Source organism: Heloderma suspectum, chromosome 11, assembly GCF_057233095.1.
Source record: "Heloderma suspectum isolate Gila_16-S chromosome 11, 16-S_ref, whole genome shotgun sequence".
Taxonomy (NCBI): Eukaryota; Metazoa; Chordata; class Lepidosauria; order Squamata; family Helodermatidae; genus Heloderma; species Heloderma suspectum.
Window position 1 is genome coordinate 12,798,326 of NC_139468.1, and position 22,253 is coordinate 12,820,578.

Here is a 22,253-nt window from a genome sequence, read left to right on the forward strand (position 1 = left end):
TGTGTGTACACACATGCACAAACCTAATAAAAGCATTAATTAAAAACTAAACATACATACACACAACATAAAAATGGCAACCAACTTTACATTAGAAATGGTGCCCATACCATTTATCACCCCAAAACAATTTCTGTCAGCCATCAATTAATCATGGTCTCATCTTAACAGCTATAGCAAAATAGTTGGCTCACCGCTTTCAAGCTTATTTATGCCAGCCAAGAGAGAGATGGACAGATTTCTTGTAGTCCAACACATCTGGAGAACACCAGGCATCTCTTTTGACAGATAGGCTCAAGGCTGCTCCCTTGGAGGACCTACCGCGAGGATGCTGTTGGCAATCTGGGAGGAGGCCTCTCTTCAGACCCGCAGGCAAAGGGCTCCTCTGCATTCCTTCCGAACCCTCTTCCATGCCCTTGATGGAACGAACGGCTGAGGGTGTGTCGGTGCAGCCTCTACCTAAGGCACAAAGTACTCCTGACACGTAATTCAAAGGAGGGGGGTGAGCGGGGTTAGTCTCAGCGGGGTCATGAGCTCTCCCTGCCCTGAATGCAGCCCAGTCATGATAGACCAGCCACTCAGCAGTGCCCAGTGGAGGCTGGTGGCTCCAATGTCAGTGTGGTGGTAAAATCTGCTCCGGGTTCCCACCAGAACCAGGCAGAACTCTAAAGAAGCTATCCAAGGTGCAGAAGCACCTTGCTAGCAAAAACCACTAGCAAAAATGCACATCTTAAGCAAAATTGCATACAAAAAATGCAGATATTAGGAGAAATATGCCAAAAAATGCATACAGGTTTTCACGCAGACTGACATCTCCACACACACCCTTCCCCTTCCGGGCAAACTGATGTGGAAAGGGGATGAAACAAACTTACAGTTGGAAAAGATGTGAAACTGCCAGAAAGAGAAATTGGCAGATTCATCCATCCATCTCTAATCTATGCATCAGCCTTCCCCAATCAGGTACCCTTCAAAAGTGTTGGAGTAAAACACCCTTCATCCCCGGACTGTGTTGATGATGGGAGTTGTAGTCCAACACTTTTGGAGGGTGCCTGATAGGGGAAGGCTGTTGTAGACTATTTTGACTGAAACTTGCTGCATTGATCCAAGCCTGTTCCCCCCCCCCCAGTATAGTTTTTTGAAGGGGGCAGGGGAATGCTTGGTAGTTGGTAAAGCCAGCAGGTGAGGTATGCATCACTGGCCCTACCACCACCACCCTTGTGATTTCCCTCCATGTGATCTCTGAAGAACCAGCTGTTCAGCGATAGGTGACATGGCGCTGAATCTCCTCCCTTGTTTGTACTTCGTAGGAGAGAAGAGATTCCAGTTTGACACTGCCGAGAAGCACATCGTGCTCTACCATGAACAAGGAACCTCTTCTGTATTCGTGGGAGCAGAAAACAAGCTTTATTACTTCGACTTTGAGACCACCACCAGACATATGGTGAGGAGACTCCGGGTGAAGTTCACCATCCACAAACAAATGTGGATTTTGGAGTTCAACATTGCATTTTAGTGCAGGATTTCAAATCCAGCTATTTGGAAATCCACTGAAATCTAGAAAAGCTTCCAACCCCATGTCAACTAATATTCTCCCTTTCGCAACCTTAGGTTAATTAGCTCCTTCTGGGGCTGGTCTGGAAAAAACATCCAAGTGTTAGTGACTAATTGCCCTGGTGCAGCCACGTGGGATGGGAAGCTGTTATGTGTACCATGATTGCTGGAAGATTTTTAGTACAACAAGCAGGACCTGCAACAATCTGTTGCAGTGGTGGAGTGGTTCTGTTCCAGGTGTCTGCCTGCCAGCCATACTCTTTTGTAAGATACTCCATTCCGTTTCCCCATGGCCAGGGCCGGCCCTACCTTTAAGCAGGGTGAGGCAGTTGCTTCAGTCGGCAGATGCGAAGAGGCGGCAGCCAGTTGGAGGAGAGAGCTGTGTGCCACACCGTCTTCCCTTTGCCCCCTAAGCTAGTCTGCTGCCTTCAGGTGTGGCAAAGGATGCTGTCCCATCACCAGTGTCGAAGAAAGCTTTAATTGTCAGTCTAGTCAGCTTTTGGACTTGGAATTTGTTCGTTGCCTCAGGCAGCAAAATATCTTGGGCCAGCTTTGCCTATGCCTGGCCCAAGATATTTTGCTGCCTGACGCAAAGGACGAGATGCACCCCCATACCACATACAGAAGCCGACCGGACTGGCAGTTGGACTTTACTTCAATACTGGCAACGGGACAGCATCCTTCATAGAACCCGAGGACAGCAAGCTAGCTTAGGGGACAGGCGGTAGGCTGAGTAGCATACACAGCTTTGTCCTCCAACACCTCACCGCTCTTCCTCGCCCCTCACGTCTGCTGCCTGAGGCGAGTGCTTCACTCTGCCTAATGGGAGGGCCGGCCCTGCATTTCCCCTTTCCTGGCTCCACCTCCAACAGTCCCTTAGCATTCTGTGGCCACGAAGCACACTCCGTCCTCAGAGGGTTGCATTTTGGGTGCTTCCTGAAAGGTTTTTTCCCTCATATACGTATTTGCACTTCTGCAAACCTCAGGGTTTCCCAAGCCTGCTGATACTTCCCTCTTGTGTGTGGATGGTACTGTTTTGGCTACAAATGGACCTGTACTTGGAGGTGCTTTATTTTTTTGATCCTCCATCATGCCACCTTCATTCTAAGCTATATGTTCCAGCTGTGTGTGTTGAATTCATATTTAATTTGATCTCTTTTTTAAAAGAATACAAATTATATCCATATGTGGTGGGCAACGTCTGGGGGTTCGGGGGCTGCATTGCTGTCCCTGGACCCCACTGGGGGCTGCACCCCTGCCACCAAATTTGTCACTGAAACTGGGCAACACGCCAGCAACAAAAGCACCGATTTTGCTTGAAAACGAGATTCGCACTCCCTGCATCCCTCCTTCGGAAGCAAAACCGCGCTCCTGGGAGGCTTCTCCCCAGATACATCTCTGGTGCTGCTACAGCGGCAAACTGGGTAGCAGGGCTGGGTTCACAAGAAAGGCCTGGGGGCTGCATGCTGCCCCCCCCCAGGTATAGGTGGAAGCTGAACGAAAAATGATGTGTGTATTTTTCTCCCCTCCCTTTTCATTCAGGAGCCTTTTGGAGTAGACGGATCGCACTCAAACTGCAGAAGGGAGGTAAGTCTGGAGGACTAGCTGTAGCCACCCCCTGAACACCTTTGCAAGGGTGTCCTCTCTCTCTTTCTCTGTTACCCTCCTCAATTATCCAGCACGTGGGGAGAGTAAAATAAGCATCCCATGGTAGAGTGCATGCTTTACATCCAGAGGGTCTCTTGTTCGGGGGGGGGGGATTCTAGCTGAAGGAGAAGCTAGGCCCCCGCAGATAACAAGGCCACTGCTCCAAGTCTGCCAGAATAAGTCAAGGCTAATACAGTGCATTTTAAGTATGAAATGAGGACTAGAAAGAAGCGCCGAGCCAGGAACTCAAGCGCACGATTTCTTCTGCGGACTGAGCTTCAAGTCACCAGACGTATAACCTGCAGACATGTAGTGTGTCACGAAGCATTTATAGACTGGCCAGGTTTGTCTAGCCTGTCAGAAGATGGGCTCAGAAAAAAAAAGGCTCATTTTATAGATGGAATACAGCAGCGGAAGTGTCACTTTTTTCTCAATATTTCTATTTTCAGTTCAACCTAATGCAAGGAAAAGGTTTAAACAGTGAGACCCCAACGGGATGAGAACTACATAGGCTAGCCTGCCATTTAAAACAACTCAGTAGGCTGGGTCCACTTGGACCCTCCATGAATTCCACCCCTGCCCAGGTCCAACTCTCTCTTGAACCCGGTGACATTCTTTGTTCCCACCCTGGAGGGGGCTACCTCGAAGCTCATCCTCTCACCCTTCCCCATGGCCCTAATGCTCTGTGCAGCTGGACCTCGGGCCAAATTTGGGGTGCTTTGCTGGATCCTCAAATGCCCTTGCCAGCCCTGGATTTGACAGCCTTGAAATTGGAAGCTCCAACTGTGTGGGCCTTGAAAAGAGGTGGCCTCCCAGGGTGGGAAGCAGAGTGGCTGGTTGTTTTTCTTCTCTTCTTCGTCTCAGCCAGTTCCCCTCTCTCTCTCTCTCTCTCTCTGTCTCTGTCTTTTCCCCTCCACAAGGATGCCAAGAACTATCTCACACTGCTGGAAAAATACGACGACAAGCTGTTGATCTGTGGCACCAACGCCTGCAGGCCCACCTGCTGGAATTGGGTAAGGAGTGGAGTTTGGCTTCTGTGATTTCCCCCCCCCCTGAATCTATCTGCTCTTGTGTCCTGCTACATCACTGCCTGTATGACCTTAGCCCTGGTCTTCTGCATGGTACCAATGTGCCCACAGACATGCCTCTAAGTGCCCACCAGGTTCCCTGCCTCTTCTGATTTTTATTTTCCTTTTAAATATATTTTTAATTATGTTTCTTTCTCTCTTTTTTTACTTGGGAGGCTGGCATGCTGCAAGTGAAGGGCTGCCCTCCTGCACCATCTCTACTTGGGTTTGAAACACTAGTTTTGTGTTTTGGAGCTCAGATCCCACCTCTGCCTTATTGGTTCTTGGGCAAGTTGCTTTTCTTTTAGTCTCACCTGCTTGGGAAATGGGTGTTGTGTGACCAGCCACGGCAGCCATTTTCTGAATGGGCAAGCCCTCCCATTGCAGCCATTTTGTGAGAGAGCCCACAACACTCGTCAACATTCTAAATGTGCCCGTCAACCCAAAAAGGCTGGGAACCCCCATCTAGCTCCACTGCCTTCCTAAGGCCTTCGGCCCCTTGGGCCTGGAACTGCCTCCCGGACCCCCCCCCCAATGCCCAACCTTTCTCTTCCATCAGCCCTTTCCTCCAAACTTGCCTCTTCTGTGTCTCCTTTGCCACAAGCACCCCATTGCCCCCGTACCTCAGGTCCAGGAACCACCTAATTAGCAGAATCACCCTCACTGGGTGGGAGGGGCTGTTGTGATGTCCGGGTGGCGGCTGGGGTGGTTTACAAGCCACTCAGCAACCCTAGAACAAGCCATGGGTTTCAGAGGGGGGGTGCAAACTGCCCCAGCCACCCACCCTTGCTGGGTTCAGACGTCATGATAGCCTGTGCTGCTAATGAGGCAGCTCGGGGGGGAAAGGAGCTGCCCTGGCTTGTCAGAGGGAACAAGGAACTCGGAGGGAGTGGGGGTGGGAAGGCAGATGACGCCAGCGTCTCTTCTAATGCAAAAGTGTTGGCACTGTGTCCCTGTGAGCCCTGGCCCCAGGGCATCTCTGACAGCACTCCAGGCTTGTGTGAGGAGAGGAGCTGAGAGCAGGGCCCCCACTGTCTCCTCTCTGTGAAGTGCTGGATGGCCAGCAGCACCTGACTGGGAAATATCCGTGTGGCATTGCCTTTTCTGTCCTCCTGCAGGTGGGTGGGAAGAAGGAGCCAGGCATCGATGCCCAGAGCTTGGCACCCTTTGGCCCGGACCAAAACACCCTTGTCCTGGTGGATGGTAAGTCTGAATGAATGCCTCCTTCTCCTTCTCCTTCTCCTTCTCCTTCTCCTTCTCCTTCTCCTCCTCCTTCTCCTCCTCCTCCTCCTCCTCCTCCTCCTCCTCCTCCTCCTCCTCCTCCCCCACCTCCTCCTCCCCCACCTCCTCCTCCTGCTGCCTTTTTTATCTTGCAAGGTGGCTTACATAGTCCTCTCAGTTTTATGCTCACAACAGCCCTGTGAGGTACCTTAGGTTGAGAGGCAGTGACTGGCCCAAAGTGAGCTTTATGGCCCAGTGAACTTTATGGCCCAGTGGGGACTAAAACCCAGATTTCCCAAGTCCCAGTCCAACGATCTAACCACTATGCCACACTGGCTCATAGTTCTTGTGCGAACAGTGACACCTCGCCAGACCGATAGTTGTGAGTCCCCACCCCCAAGCAGCTGCGCCATGCAAGCCAAGACTTTTGGCCCCGTGGTCTCTGTGATGTTGCAAGGGCTCCCAGGGTGCCCTTCTGAGACTGCATTGTGACTGGCTTCTTCCAAAATGATTGCTGTGACAGGAAACTGTTTGGATTTCATGTACCGCTCGCGCCTGTTCTGGACCAGATGCGTTGATGTGTTTGCTTGTAGCTTGTGCCATTTTATCCTAAGCAGTGAGCGGGGCCGGCCGTTTTTGCTGCCTGAGAGAGAGCAGCAAATGGCACACAAACCCAAGTTATTTTGGCACATGAGGCAAGAAACCCCACAAGGATCTCTCCCCATCCCTGGTGGTAACAAAAACCAGAATGAGCAAGGAAAGAATGAACAATTTCCTGCCCTTTTATGAGACCCCAAATCTGTTGTCTCTCCAGTGACAGAATCATAGAATAGTAGGGTTGGAAGGGGCCTATAAGACCATCACATCCAAACCCACCATCAAGTCCAATCCCCATAGAAAATGACCAAAATAATTAGGAGTGTAAAAAGCTTAATGGAATGCAGACACAGATGCAACTTGTGGTTGGAAATCTGTACATTTGTGGGCACATGATGCATTCCATGAAAGAAAGCAAAATATGTTCAACACCCATATATTTTAAAAATGGGCAAAACCCACTGGGTACATTTCTAAAATGTGTGCAAAAACACCCTCGTCAATGGGGGCATGTGTTCATTTAAAAAATGCACACAAAACACATACAGATTTTTTTCTGTAAAATAAGAAAGGAAGAGCGAAAGATCCACACGGAACTAGCATGGAACGGGAGGTGGGAAAAGGAGGACGTCCTCGGAAACGGACTTGACAAATCCACCCATCTCTACTCATATTGACATTTCGTCCTCATAAACTTGCTCCCTTCAGGTAAAGATATCTACTCGACGATCCGGAAGCACCAGTTCAGTGGGCGGATCCCACGTTTCCGCCGGATTCGAGGGTCTGCCGAGCTTTACACCAGTGACACCGTGATGGATAGTGAGTGCTGCGGTTCTTGAAGGGGTGGGGGTCCCCGGCCACTTGGCTCACTTTCCCCCATTCTCATCCCTCCTCAACAACACATCTGTAAGGTGACCAACCTTTTACTTACCAATGCTTTATAGCAGCATACCCACCCTGGTGCTCTCCAGAGATCTTGGACTTCCGCTCCCATCATTCCAAGCCAGCATGGCTGGGAATGATAGGATGTCATATAATATATCTCACCACAGTGTGCCTGCTCAGTCTGGTGTCCAGGTGCTAAAAGGTGCTGGGTTACTTCAAGGCACCTGCTGCCCTCCCTTCTTATGGTTCTTTATTTTTTAAACTGGAGTTGGACTGGACAGCTCTTCAAATAGAGGAATGTCCTCTGTAAAGTAGGCTACCTGGCCACCTTATTTGACAGATCTTCAGAGGAAGGAAACCTGAAGGTTTCTAAGGCATCCCCAGTGAAGAACGAGCATCATGGCTAAAGGGAGAAAAAAGTTGCCAGTTGAAAACAAACGCAACCTTTCCCTTGGAGGGAGTGGCTCGGAGCAGGAGATAACAGAAGCCGGAGCCTTCCGCGCAATTAACACAATGGAGGCTGAGTTCCCCTAACAACGGGAAACCCTCAATAATGAGTCTCCAGTGATGCAACATTCCACTCGGTGCCTCTCAGCTGAGGGCCTTTCTTCTCTGAGCTCATGTAGCAGAGGAGAAGCTGCCGGGGGCATTTCCAGCACACAACAGACGTGACCGGCAGGGCTTTCTCCTCCGCAGGGACACTGTTATTCTTCCTTGTATTTCCAGTGCTCAGGCTGTAAGTGCCGATGCTTATGCAGCCAAATCACCACCATCCAAGTGCAAGAGGGAGGTATCCTCAGGCTTTGGGGAACCTTTGGTGCCAACCCTGTTCAGGCCTGGTACCTCTCCAAATAACATTTAATGAAGGCAGTAGCAAATATGCAGAATGAAGCTGTGTTCCAGGCCCTGGAGGGCCAGCAGCCTCGAGCTGAGTGGAGCAATCTGCATATGCCCCTGCTTGGTCCCTTCTCATCGCACCCGGAGCTCTGTCTTGTCCCTTCCCAGACCCCCAGTTTGTCAAGGCCGCTGTCATCAAGCAAGACCAGGCGTACAATGATAAGATCTACTACTTCTTCCGAGAGGACAACCCCGACTCGCCAAGGAATGCGGAGGCCCCAAAGAGAATCTCCAGGGTGGCTCAGCTGTGCAAGGTAAAGAGCTGGGGGGGGGGTCTTTTGCAGAGAGCGCAGCTGGATGAGAAGCCAGTTCATTCCTCACTGGACGGGGTGCAGAACCTCTGTCAGCCTGACGGCTGGATTCAGTTTCAGCCAAGCTCTCGGGGGCCACATTCTCGTGGTGACTGGCGGCGGAAGCGGAAGGGTGGAGGGAAAATACTTCTGGAGGATTCCCTCTCCCTTGCTTCTTTCGAAGAAGACTGAAAAGTATTTTTTGCCTGAGGCTGCAAAACGTCTTGGGTGGGCCATCCCTGGTTGAAGGAACTTGGTATGTTTAGCCTGGAGAAGAGAAGACTGGCAATCAAAGACATAGGAAGCTGCCTTACACTGGGTCAGACTGTTGGTCCAGTATGGTAAACACTGATTGGTGGAGGATCTCCAGGGTTTCGGGGAGGGTTTTTTTCCAGCCCCACCTGGAGATACTGGGGATTGAACCCGGGACCTTCTGCGTGCAGAGCAGGCGTTCTACCAATGGGCTATGGCCTCCCCTGAAGACGTTATAACATGTATTAAATACCTGAAGGTCTGCTGCATCGAAGAGGGCCAGAAGGCAAACCCAGATCTAATCAGCTGAAGTTATGGGGGGGGTAGATTTTGGTTGAACATTAGGATAAACTGGAAGACCAACAATGACACCTAGAGGGGTGGTGAGTTCTCCCTGGCTGGAAGTTTTCAAGCAGAGGCCGGACAGCCATCTTTTGGGGATGCGCTAGACCTCCTGCACTGAGCAGGGGGCCGGACTAGATGGCCTCCAAGGACATCTTCTCCATGGCATTTTAAAATCCAGAGTCTGGATTTCAAATGAGGAAGCAAAGTGTTCCTAAATGAAAGACTGTAGGAGCCAAACACGCTAACAAGAGGGACATCAAAGATTTTATGCCAGCCTTTCTCCCACAACTCCCAACATCCCCAGTCAATGCTCTGCTAGCTGGGGATGATAGGAGTTCTAGGCCAACACATCTGCATGCCACCCAGCTGGGCAAGGCTATTCTATGTCAATTGTGTGGAGCAAATATATCTGAGAGTACAATGCTTTTGGAAGAGCTGGATGTTTGTAAGAGAAGGGTCCCCCCCCCCCTTTTCATTTAATTAAGCTGCTATTGAATTTTGCTGGAAGAGAATTTGGGATACTGATAATTGGGTTTTACTCTTTGTGAAACTGCTACCTGATTTGGAGGGGGGGGTGTTTGTTTGTTTGCCCTGCTCTTAAGAATTGAGGATCCCAGAGGAGCTTACGTAAAACCAATACCATCAAGGAAAAGAACCCCAGTAACAATCCATAAACAAAATAAAGCCAAGCAAATAATTGCAATAATATACAGAATTGCAACCAAACTCTTAAGGATATCATTGTTTTTTCTAATTCAGCATAAAATATATATCGTATTAGCTCTGGGCAAATTATATATATATATATATATATATATATATATATATATATATTCCCTTGGCACTAGGTGAACCTCTCTGGAAAGGGAGTTCCATAAATGGGGTGCTACCACTGAAAAGCCCCTGCAATGTCTTTAGAAATAAGTTGGGCACTGCAGATGGGAAAGGGTTCAGTGCAGGCTACGTTTGGGTGCCATGTTGCTTACCACTGCACATGCTTTCCATGATGCAACTTTCAGTGCTTGTGTGCAAAGCTTAGAGTTTGGCCCAGGACAGGAGCAGTCAGTTGCCAGCCTCTGACCAAAGGCCTTTCTTTCCTTCCCCGCTTTGCAGGGAGACAAAGGAGGCAGCGGTTCGCTCTCTGGCGCCAAGTGGACGACCTTCCTGAAGGCCACGCTGCTCTGTGTTGACCCGGCCTCTGACCGGCACTTTAACCAGCTGCAGGACATCTTTATCCTTGAGTCTGCCCACTGGTCTGAGACAAAAGTGTACGGGCTCTTCTCAAACGAGTGGTGAGTGCCTTGTTTCCTTGGTTGTATGTGAATGAATGGGGGGTGGGATGTATAGAAGGGGCTTCCTCTGTGCCACTGATGACTCCTGGTATGGATGTGACTTGGATTTGGGGTGGACCAAGGTCCAAGATGTAGGCCAGGGATGTTAAGCCTCAGGCCTGTGGTCCAAATCCAGCCTGGCTGGACTCCCACCTCCTCCCCGACTGCCGATTGTTGGTAGTTTCCTGGCTTTTGCGTGCTTTGTCCTCTATTCTAAACAGTTGAAATGCCTCTCCTAAGCTCTTAGCCAGTGGCAGTAAGAGCTTCAAGCTAAAATGTGCTGGTCTTTTTGGCCATGGCCCTCTTCCTTTTGGCCCCACCCACCACTAGAATCTGGCCCCCAAGAGCTTCTCCAAAATAGTATTTGGCCTTCGGGTTGGAAATAGTGCGAATGCTGAAAGCTAAGTAGTCCTGGGACTGGTCAGAGTCTAAGAAAACTTATGTACCCTGAGTTCCATATCAGTGTAGGAGACATGAACCTACCCAGCCCTTGAGAGCAGCATCAGAGGCCCTGCTCTTCATCCTTTCGGGAAGTTGCCTTCTCATGAGTCAGGCCATGGGTCTGTCTAGCTCAGTATTGTCTACACAGCCTCCCTCCCCCCAACCTGGTGCTCTCTGGATGTTTTGGACTTCAACTCCCATCAGCCCCAGCCAACCTGACCAATGGTCAGGAATCCTGGGAGTTGTAGTCTAAAACATCTGGAGGGCATCAGGTTGGAGAAGTTTTCAACTTCAACTTCATCTTCATCATCCAGCATCAGCATCCAACTTCATCATCCAACTTCAACAACTCCCTGGTTGGAGAAGGCTAGTTTTCAACATCGATTCCCATCATCCAACTTCATCTTCATCACCCATCATCATCATCATCCAATTTCATCATCCAACTTCAACCTCAACTCCTGGGTTGGAGAAGGCTAGTCTTCAACTTCAACTCCCATCATCCAACTTCAACTCCCATCATGTTTTGGACTTCATCTCCCATCAGCCCCAGCTAACATGGCCAATGGTGAGGAATCCTGGGAGTTGTAGTCTAAAACATCTGGAGGGCACCAAGTTGGAGAAGGCTAGCCTTCACCAAGCCAGCAGGGGTTCTCCAGGTTCTCCAGGGGTTCAGAGGGGTTTTTTCCCAGCTCCCGCTGGAGATGCTGGCAATTAAAACCCTGGCACCTTCTGCATAGAAAGTATATTCTCTTATCACTGAGCTGCAGCCCTTCCCACAATGTTACATGACCTTAAATGTGCCCATACAGGAGATAGGGCCTTGTTTGTTGTGGCGCCCAGCTGATGATTGATGATGATGATGTATATTTCTATACCACCCCATAGCCCACGTTCTCTGGGCGGTTTACAAAGATGATGAAATACTTTCCCAGTGGAGATCCACCAGGCTCCCCCTCTCTCCCTTTTTAGACAGCTTCTGGAGACTTGTTAAAATTTCGATTAGCTTTGTATATACGATCTGCTATATTAAGGGTTTGTTACAGTCTGTGTTGAAATTGGTTTGCTTTTTTTCTATTGATGTGTTAGTGTTGCCATTTTACTGTTCCATGTTGTTTGATTTTTCTATTTGCATGTTTTGCTTTTGCTTTTTTCATAAGCTGCTTTACCTGTGTTAACACAGAAGCAGGGAACGTTCTTTCTGTCGAGGGCGGCATTTCCTCGGGGCTGATCGGTCATGGGTTGCGCAGAGTGGGTGGGGTCAGAGCTGGCAAAAGGAAGAGCCAAAAGTGGATGGAGTTACCACAATGCAGGATTGTTTAGCTTTTCTCTCTCTATACCACCCCAGTTTTCTCTCTCTGCGCACCCCATCTCTGCTAGCCACATGAAATTAGGCTGAAAGCCTCAGGTTCCCCACCTCTGCTTTAACAGAAGAGCAGGATAATAAAAAACAAAGGGTGCAATCCAAGATGATTCCTACTTAGGGAAGATCCAATTAATGGGTTTACTATAAGGTCATGACTAACTTAAGTCCAATTCCCATGGGTATACTCTAAGTAGGACTTAGGTTGGATTTTACCCAAAGTAGTCTGTAATGCCAAAATGCTGATCAACTGCTTTTCGCTCTTATCCACAGGGAGTATTCAGCAGTCTGCGTCTATTCTGTTGGCAAAATCAACAAAGTTTTCCAGACATCACCTCTCAAAGGCTACACTGGCGTTCTCCCCCCTGTGAGGCCTGGGCAGGTAAGGGATGTAGGCAAATGAACATGGGGAAAGTTTTAGGTTGTCTTCCCACCATGGGGTAGCCTTGAGGTATATGAACGTAAGCGGGGGGGGGGGGATTAGATGTGCGGAACTGAAAGTGTAGGAAGTGGCAGCAGAGATATGTTGTCAGTAGGCAACTGTATCTTTTGGGCCCTAGTTTGCCCATCTGTGAAATGGATAGAGGTAAGATTTAAATCTGGAGAAGGGAAATATTGAAAAGACAGGTAAGAGCTTGTATGTGTTATGTAGCAACTATTGGGAGGGCAAGAAGAAAAAACATGCAAGGTACTCAGTTTCTGCAGTCAAAACTTCCATGTAACTGGGAACGTATAGAACATGTCATGCAGTGCAGATTTTAATTTTGCTTATTAAAGTCATACAAATATTACATATAAACATTACTAAGAATGAATGAACTGGTGAAATTCAGGAAAAAACTGAAAACTAAACATAATCAGAATGCTTTATAATACCCTGGAAAAAATTAATCACACACACACCCCAATAACCCCCACTGATTTTAAAGTTATTCTGACATTGATTAACATATCTACAAGAAGGAAAACGATTGGTAGTTTCTTTTCTGCATAGTTATTGTTCAAATAATTTCTATAAAAAGGCCATCTTTCAATACATTTCATTTCTAGAATAGCTTCTTGAAAAACAAGTTAATTTCATTAGTGCAGCTTCATTCAACTTTTTTTGGTGAGCCTTTCTGAAACTGAAATCTGCACTGCAGTGTTTTGTTTGTTTGTTTTAAGGAAAAAAACAAGTTTCTAGTCCTCATGGAGAAGCTTGCAGATGTGCACAGAGTACCTGGTAGTTCAAAAGCCAAATGGGTCCTTAGAGAATCCTGGGTAGGTCTGCACTAGTGCTTTTTATCAGTACTGAAGTGCACTGATAACTGGGGCACATTACACATTCCATATACCGCTTTTCTAGGATTATTTCCCCCTTTTTATTCAGTATTATCCAAACATCACAACAGATGTCTTTGTGTGTCCTACGGGGTATAAATGCTCAGGAAGGATATCGTTTTACCATGATGAGATCGTATCGTTAGGCCGCAAGGTGTAGATATGGCCCAGGTGTAGATATGGCCCAGGTGTTGGGAGCAGGGCTTCTGATCACTGTATCACCCCTTGCCTAGCCTAATCCAGTTGCATCATCTATGTGTCCCCCTTAACAGTGTCAGAAAGGAGGACAGAAGACTCCCAACAAGACATTCAAAGTGGCAGACAGCCACCCCGAGGTGCTGCACAGAGTGAAGCAGGAAACCAAATTCTACAGCAAGCATCGCTACCAGCAAATCCGCGTCCACCAGGTCCAGGCGGCAGACGGGAAGACCTATGATGTCTTCTATTTGGCCACAGGTAGTGTGCTAACTATTTATTCAATTTATGTATGGGATCTCTATGCGGCCTTTCTGAAGCCAGCCAACATGGCTTCTCAAAAAGTTCAGAAAATAAAGCAGCCAGTCCTAAGAACCAAGCAGGTTCATGCTGAGATAGGCGGTTCCTCAGATAGCCACCCCTAAGCCATGCAGAGCTTTAGCCGCTAAAGCCAATGCCTTGAACTCAGCCCAGAAAGCAACCAGTGGAGACCTTCCAGTACTGGGTGTGACGGGATGACGGTACAAGCGGCCCGCAATAGGCCTCGGTATTGCTGCTGCTGTGAGTGAACTCCTCCACTGGCCGCTCAGCCCTGCGATGCTGCTGGGACTCATTAGGGTTCATCTCTCTCTCCCTAAAGGCTAGAACTTGAGGCTACAGAGATCACCCAGCAAGCCTCATGGTTGAGTGGGGATTTGAACCCGGGTCTCCCAACGCCCAACACTCTAGCCCAGACTCCCAGAGCCAGGGCCTTCCAAATGTATTGGACCACAACTCCCACCAGCCCCAGCCAGCATCCTGACTGGGGATGATGGGAGTTTTTGTCCAACATATCTGGCGGGTGCTCTAGCCAATACACTATGCTGCCTTTTCAGCCTGGCCATGGCACCATCCTGACATTAGAATCCACATGCTGGCTTTTTGACAGCAAATGAAATAAATTGACTTCTGGAGCAGCTAATCTGTAGCTGAGCCCAAAGAATACACTTCAGCAAAGATAAAATCTTCAGAGGCCCGAGTGAGGGGGCGGGGGGGAAAGGAAAGGGCTGAAGGTCAGGAAAAAGAGGAGTGTTGGGAAGGGATGGGGAAGGAAGGACAAAACAGCACATCCTGGCAGTTTTAAGCCCTGTGCAACGGTTGATAGTAAAACCTTGCCATATTTCCCACTGCTGGTCCCTTTGCGTCCTTGGTTTCTGTCCATCCAGCCCCACCGCCCACCTTCCGCTTATCTCCCCCCGCCCCTCCTAATCCTTTCTTCTGTTCTTTGCGCAGACAAAGGAACCATCCACAAGGTTGCAGCATTACCGAAGGCCGCCATGAATGTCCTGGAAATCCAGCCCTTCCGATCCTCCTCTGCCATCCTGGCCATGACTTTGGACAGCGCCAGGGTAAGGGAAACCGCCCTGTGGTAGACTCTGACTACAGCATGCTGAGTCCCTGAAAGGCCGCCAAGGCACCAGGGCCATGGAAAAGCCTCAACCGCCGGATCGAGGCCCGCAAAAAGATGCGGAAACGTTGGCGTGCTTTTCCATGGGCTGGAATGGCCACATCGCAGGACAAACATGTATGTGGCGAAGAAATGCATGCAGGGAAAGAGGACGGTGGTGCTGCGAGGGTTGGGCGCGGATCTGGGGCCGCACAGTCCCCGGTTGGCAGGGCAGTGAGCAGCAGCGCCTTTTCCCTTTCTCTTCCTCGATAAAAAGCACCCCAGACCTTTAACGGGGGGCGGGTGCTGTGGAGCAGAACTCCAGTTGCAGCAGTCAGCTCCGTTGGCTCAGGGAGCCTGTGAGCCCCACAGGAACGGGGTTCTATTACACAGAGGGAAGGAGAAAGTGCTGCTGCTGCCGCCGCCACCATCTCCTTGGGAGGGAGAGTGAGCAGGTGGTGGGAAGGGAACAGGTCACTCCCCCTTCCTTCTTGATGCCCCCTCCAAGGTCGTTGGGCTGCCCAGCATGCCGGAGAACCACTGTAAAAAATGTTCTAAAGAAGGAAAAAGCGGTGGACGCATTTGTTCCCTTCCTGCTGCCTGGTCAGTGCTGGGGGAAGAATGAGTGTAGGAGCTCAGGCTGGCGGGCTGCTGTGGGGTCCCCCTTAGGTGGCATCTTGCCCAGGGCACCCTCAACCCTGGCAGTACCACTGGCTGGGTCCACACAATGTGCTAACCCACACTCCATTGCTGAGTGTGGGTGGTTTGTTGAACCACGGGTTAGAGTGTTGTCTGAACCCAGGACATTTTCTGCAGGGTGGCTTGTTAACCACCCTGAACAACCCAACAATAAACCATGGGTTCTCACAGTGGTTTGTTTGAGAAAAATAAGCCAACTTGCATGGTTAACAAGCCAGCCTGTGGAAAAGGTCCTGGGTTCAGACAACACAGTAACCCATGGTTCAACAAACAACCCACACTTCAACAACAACCTGCGTGTTGACCCACAACTGAGTGTGGGTTAGCATGTTGTGTATATATTAGAGATGTCGCTTGTCACCTCTTGGCCCTAGTGCTTGAGAGAGCTTGCTGCAGTGGTTGCTCTTTTTTATTTGGCAGAATGAACTCTTCGTGGCCTCTGCGAGCGAGGTGGTCCGGCTCCCCGTGGCCATGTGTGGGGTGTACCAGGACAACTGCGGGAGCTGTGTGCTGGCGAGGGATCCCTACTGCGGATGGATCGATGGGAAATGTACTTCTGTTTATGACCACGACCAGCATGGAAATCGGTATGCCACCACTTCATGCACTTCACCCCTTTTTTCCCTTCTTCGTTGCTCCCGCCTGAACCACTGTATTCCTTGCATATTGTCTTCTCTAGCAAATGCCCCATGACTGCTTTCTTCTCTAAGGCAGAGGCGGCCTTCCAGCTCATCCTCCAGAGTTTTAGGTTCTTCTCAGGCCACCCATTCAACTGGTAAAGCTGAGATAGCAGAACAGACCACCCCACTGCAAGCAGGAGACATCATTTTTGAATGCTCTTCTGTGTGAAAACTCCCTGCAAGCAGAGGACAATCACATCAGGGAGAAAGGTTCTGTCCAGGGCTGGACAACATGGTGCTCTCAGGCAGCGCGGTGCTCCTGGAGACCGTCCTTGGTGCCCGCCAAGGTGTCCTCCCCCTCCCACTTCTTTTTAAAAAATTAATACATTTTCTTACTGGGAGGTGGGATTGCTGTGAAACAGGCTTCTGGTGGTGCTGAAAACTATGGGTTCAGAGGAGCAAAATTGGGAAAGTTAGAAAAATGGCCCACAAGTCAGCGGAATCCGTCTGACACGGGAAGGGCTGGGCCCGTTAGGAATCCACCAGTCGCATCCATGAAAATGCAAACTCATTTGGTTCCATTGTGGATTCCTCCGACATCCCTAGGCGGCACTCAAAAACATAACTCTCCCACCCCTACCTGACACAGCACTGGGCCACTGCAGAACTCTACTGCTTCACCTCCGCCAAGAGCTTCTCTGAAATGGAATTTGGCTCTCGGGCTGAAAGAGGTTCTGCACCTCTGCTCTGGAAGGGACTGCAGAAGGGACTGCAGCAAGGATGCCAGCCCTCAGGAGCAGCTAGGGATGGGCAGACCATTCAGTTCAGGCTGGGGGGGTCCACAGGCGGGGGGAGGTGATCCGTCCCTCCCCCTGGAATCTGTCCAGGCCATTTAGAGCTGCATTTAGGTTAATCTACCAGGTTTACAGCCACAAATGGCGCCCACTATGCCATTTGCATCCAGAGACTTAGCACAGCAATACGGCACGGCAATGGCTGCCAGCCATATTGCCATTTGCCAGCGATGTGGAGCAGGTGGCCAGCTCCGCAGGATCAACGCGCAGAGGGATCCGACCCAGACAGATTCCAGGGGGAGGCAGAGGTGAGTGCTCAGTTCTGCCATGGGCCCCAGTAGGGCCAGATTCTTGGAATCCGGCCTCACTGTGGTCCGTGGCAGAATTCTCCCCCATCCCTAGGAGTAGCCCTTCTCTTGGCATTGAAGCCTTTGAGAGGTTGCCTGTTGCTGCTCATTCATCTTTGTGCCACCCCACGCGACTGCATATGCAAAGGGCAGGACCAGCCCAGCCATGCCTTGCCCTATGTCCTGAAGCTGGAAACCATTCCTCAAGCCAGCTAATGCCACTGCATCCACAGCACAGCCACATTTCTTGTGGATTTTATGCTGCCCCGTCTTTTTTGTTATGGGCCTTCCGTCTGTTTTACATGGGCCAACCGAATGTGTTTATCAGGCTTCCAATGCCTCTCTCTCTCTCTCTCTCTCCCTCTCCCTCTTTAGAACACTGTTACAGGCTCTAACCTATGATGTGCCTTCGGATATTTGTGCCTCTTCAAACCACAGCAACAGAAAAGGTAGTGTTTGCAAATATAGTGTTGTGTTGCCCTTTTTAGACATGGAAGGAACCCAGTAGCCACCTTGTCTGAGAGCAGATGATCTATACCGAGGGGGGTACTGATAAAGTTGGATGTTCAGGCACTCATCGTAACAGATCCCACAGCTACCACCCCAAAGAGAGTCCAAAAATACAGGCTGTGTTGATCCATCTCTCTCTTTCTCTTTATTATATATGTCTTTTGTCAAGCTAGTGGTTCTTAATGGCCCATTCAAGACCAGGCCACCCCAAATACTTTGCATTACAGCAGGGATCGTTTGCAATAATATGTTCTGCCTGGGAAAACCCAGTTCCCTCCCAGCTACTGTGAGGATTGCAGTTAAGCTCAGAGGGTATAGGGATTTCTGAGCAGGGGGGAGCAGCTGACGCCAGCATCCCTACTAATAAAAAAGTCTTGGTGCTTCGACCTTGCAATGGTGAAGAAGGAGAGCAACTCCAGAGGGCTCTTATCAGTGGGGCCCTGCTGGGGTGTGGGCCCTTGACAACTGCCCAACCATGCCTACCCTTCACTCTGGCCCTGAGTGTGGCGCTCACGTTATCTCACCATTTTCTCTTCTTCCCCTCTTCTCCCTGTAGGAAATCGCTATAGGCACTGTGAGAATGTCATCGTGGCCCTGCAGTCCCGTTATTACCTGAACTGCTCCATTGAATCCCACCATGCCAATTACACCTGGTACCATGATGGCCAAAGTGTTACACAGTGTGACTCCGGACATCGTCACTGCATACACTTCATAGGCAACATGACGGATGGACTCTATGGCACCTATTCCTGTGTTTCCCAGGAGGACTGGTTTAACCAGATACTTGTGAAGGAATGCCTGATGAAGCCCCCAAGACGAAAGAGTTCACTCAGAACCAGTAAGAACTCTAAAGGAGCACCCCAAGGTGCTTTAAAGGTCCTTTAAAGCACTGACTGGTTCTGACTGAAACCTGGAGTGGATTTGCTGCCTCACGGGCATTGGAGCCACCAACCTCCACTGTTCTGCACCCTTGCTATACGCTGTGGTCCTGATAATCTTTCCTTCCCTATAATGGCTGCTAGTTCATTTTAAAAAGTTACATGAGTTGCATTTCATGTATCATCTAGTTTGGCCCTTTGATAGTAACTACCCAGGAATTTAGACCCTATGGGGGCCAGTTGAAGTGTGTGCTGAGAGTGCTGAACTTTAGGGTCTGGGCAGTCGTCATCCCCCCGCCCCATATAAGAACATAAGAAGAGCCCTGCTGGATCAGACCAAGGGTCCATCTAGTCCAGCATTCTCTTCACACAGTGGCCAACCAGCTGCCCACAGGAAACCCACAAGCAGGGCATGAGCGCAACAGCACCCTCCCACCCATGTTCCCCAGCAACTGGTGTACATAGGCATATTGCCTCTAGTACTGGAAGTAGCACATGGCCATAAAGTAGTATGTAGTAAAAAGTAGTATAAAGTAGTAGTAGCCATTGATAGCCTTCTCCCCCAGGAATTTGTCTAACCCCCATTTTAAAGCCATCCAAATTGGTGGCCATCCGTACATCCTGTGGTAGCAAGTTCCACAGTTTATGCACTGTGTGAAGAAATACTTTCTTTTATCTGTCCTGAATCTCCCACCAATCAGCTTCATAGGATGACTCTGGGTTCTAGTATTTTGAGAGAGGGAGAAAAATGTCTCCCTATCCACATTCTCCACACCATCCCTAATTTTGTAGACCTCTATCATATCTCTGCTTACCCTCCTTTTTTCCAAGCTAAACAATCCCAACTGTTGTAACTTTCTCTCATAGGGGAGATGCTCCAGCCCCTTGACCATTTTAGTTGCCCTTTTCTGCTCTTTTTCTAGCTCTACAATATCTTTTTTAGGTGTGTTGGCCAGAACTAGACACAGTATTCCAAGTGGTGGTCACCCCATAGATTTGTATAAGAGTGGTATGATATTGGCAGTTTTATTCTCAGTTCTTCTTCTAATTATGTCTACCGTGGAATTTGCCTTTTTTACAGTGGCCACACACTGGGTTGTCATTGTCCACCACAACCTCAAGATCTCTTTCCTGGTCAGCCACCGCTAGTTCAGATCCCATCAGGTCATACTTGCATGTTGGGGCAAAAAAACCCAACTTCATCACTTTACACTTGCTTACATTGAACCATATTTGCCATTTAGATGCCCTTTCTCCCAGTTTGGAGAGATCCTTATTCAGCTCTTCACAATCTCTTTTTGCTTTAACCACCCTAAATAATTTGGTGTCATCCACAAACTTGGCCACTTCACTGCTCACTCTAAATTCCAGATCATTTATGAACAGGTTAAAAAGCAATGGTCCTAATACAGATCCCCGTGGGACCCCAGTATTTACTTCCCTCCATTAGGAGAGTTTACCATTTATTCCTACTCCCTGCTTTCTGTTCTTTAACCAATTACTGATCCATAAGAGGACTTGTCCTCTTATTCCATGACTGCTAAGTTTGCTCAGGAGTCTTTGGTGAGGGACTTTGTCAAAAGCCTTTTGGAAGTCCATGTAAACAATGTCTACCGGATCACCCCTGTCTACATATTTATTGACACTCTCAAAGAACTCTAAAAGGTTAGTGAGACAGGATCTACCTTTGCGGAAGCCGTGTTGATTCTTTTTCAGCAGGGCTTGTCCTTCTATATGTTTACTAATTTTATCTTTAATAATGCCTTCAACCAATTTACCCGGAACAGATGTTAAGCTAACCAACCTGTAATTTCCTGGATCTGCCCTGGATCCCTTTTTCAAAATTGGTGTTATATTGGCCATCTTCCAGTCCTCAAGTATAGAGGCTGATCTTAGGGACATGTCACATCGTTTGGCTAGAAGAGCAGGAATTTCATATTTGAGTTCTTTGAGAACTCTAGGATGGGTACCATCTGAGCCCAGTGATTTACTTGCTTTCAATTTATCAATAAGGTTGAGAACTTCATCTTTCGTCACCACTATTTGCCTCAGTGCCTCAGACTCCCTTCCTGAAAACATCAGTTCAGGCACAGGTATCTGTCCTATATCTCCTGCCATGATGATGGATGAAAAGAATTCGTTCAGCTTCTCTGCAATCTCCTTCTCCTACTTGAGTACTCCTTTGACTCCATTGTTATCCAGTGATCCAACTGCCTGCCTAACTGGTTTTCTGCTTCTGATATATTTAAAAGAATTCTTTATTGTTGGCGTTGATATTGTTAGCAATATGGTCGTCAAAATGCTTTTTTGCATCTCTTATTGTCTGCTTGCATCACCTTTGTGCAAGCTTGTGCTCCCTTTTGTTTTCCTCACTTGGGCAAGACTCCCGTTTTGTGAAGGAAGCTCTCTTTTCTCTAATAGCTCCCTTAACGCTGCTCATTAACCATGTCGGCAACCTCTTGGACTTGGTGCTACCTTTCCTAACCTGTGGTATGCATTTTACCTGGACTTGTATTATTGTGGTTTTGAGTAATCTCCATGCATTTTGGAGGGATTTAATCCTCTTGACTCCGCATTTTAGCTTCCTCTTTACCAGTTCCCTCATTTTAGAGAAGTTTCGTCTTTTGAAGTCAAATGTGACTATGTTTTACTTCCTGGGCCTCTTCAATATATATTAAATTTGATAGCACTGTGATCACTGTTTCCAATTGGTTCAACAACATTTACATCTCATACTGAGTCCTATGAGACACCACTCTATCAGACTGAGCTACAGCCCCTCCCTATTCGAAATGGTTGAAATGCCTCCCCTAAGGCTTAGATCTTGAGGTTTAGCGCTTTTAGGGGCAATATGCTGGCATGGCTGGTGTTTTGGCTCCACCCCTTCTGCCTCTGGCCCCACCTCTTTGCCTTCAGCCCTGCCCACCACTAGAATGCAGCCCCCGAGAGGTTCTCTGAAATGGAATTTGGCCCTCGGGCTGAAAGAGGTTCTGCCTCTCCTGTTCTGCCTAACAGTAGGGCTGGCCCTGTGTCACATTTTGAGCCAACTGAAGTTTCCAAGCTGTCTTCAAAGGCAGCCCCCCAAGAAAACAAAACGATTCAGACTTCTGAGAGTTTCGGTACTCTCTGGTTTCTGTAGCGTAAAATCCGGCAAGACTGCCACCCCTCATTCACTCGATTTCAGGTCGATGAATAAAATGATGGCTTGGGGAATTGCCAAAGGCAGGCTCATGTGCTTTCATCCCACAGAAAATGCTCATCTGACTCAAGGGTGGCCTGCCATTTCCAGAGCACTTTCCAAGTTCTCATGTGCCTTTGAAGGAAGTCAGCAACAAAAAGAACATGTCTGCCCCACAGCTTGCTACACAACCACCTCCATCTGCAGCAAGAGGAGACTGCTGTTGGTTTCATATTCAGCACAAACAGAGGTCACATCGTATGAGTGTTTTGTGGTTTCATTTCTGTGGGAAGCAGCACAGAAACAAAACCATCATTTCTGTGTGATGTTTCTGCCCTTTTCTTGGCCTCCCCCATAATCCTGAACACAACTGCCCTGCTGGCCCAGGCCAAA

General features: G+C 48.8%; 1 protein-coding gene across 1 annotated transcript; it reads left to right on the top strand.

The window, feature by feature from the left end:
- The first annotated feature begins 419 nt into the window (after window positions 1–419).
- On the top strand, window positions 420–21,376 carry LOC146336999 (semaphorin-7A-like). The gene is made up of 14 exons (XM_084817857.1): window positions 420–471; window positions 1,311–1,444; window positions 3,097–3,141; window positions 4,122–4,214; window positions 5,387–5,471; window positions 6,795–6,905; window positions 7,977–8,122; window positions 9,869–10,047; window positions 12,164–12,272; window positions 13,483–13,666; window positions 14,678–14,793; window positions 15,951–16,117; window positions 17,667–17,740; window positions 18,358–21,376. The coding sequence occupies exons 1-14, from the start codon at window positions 420–422 to the stop codon at window positions 18,687–18,689; spliced, it is 1,827 nt and encodes a 608-aa protein (XP_084673983.1). The 3' UTR covers window positions 18,690–21,376.
- The last annotated feature ends 877 nt before the right edge of the window (window positions 21,377–22,253 follow it).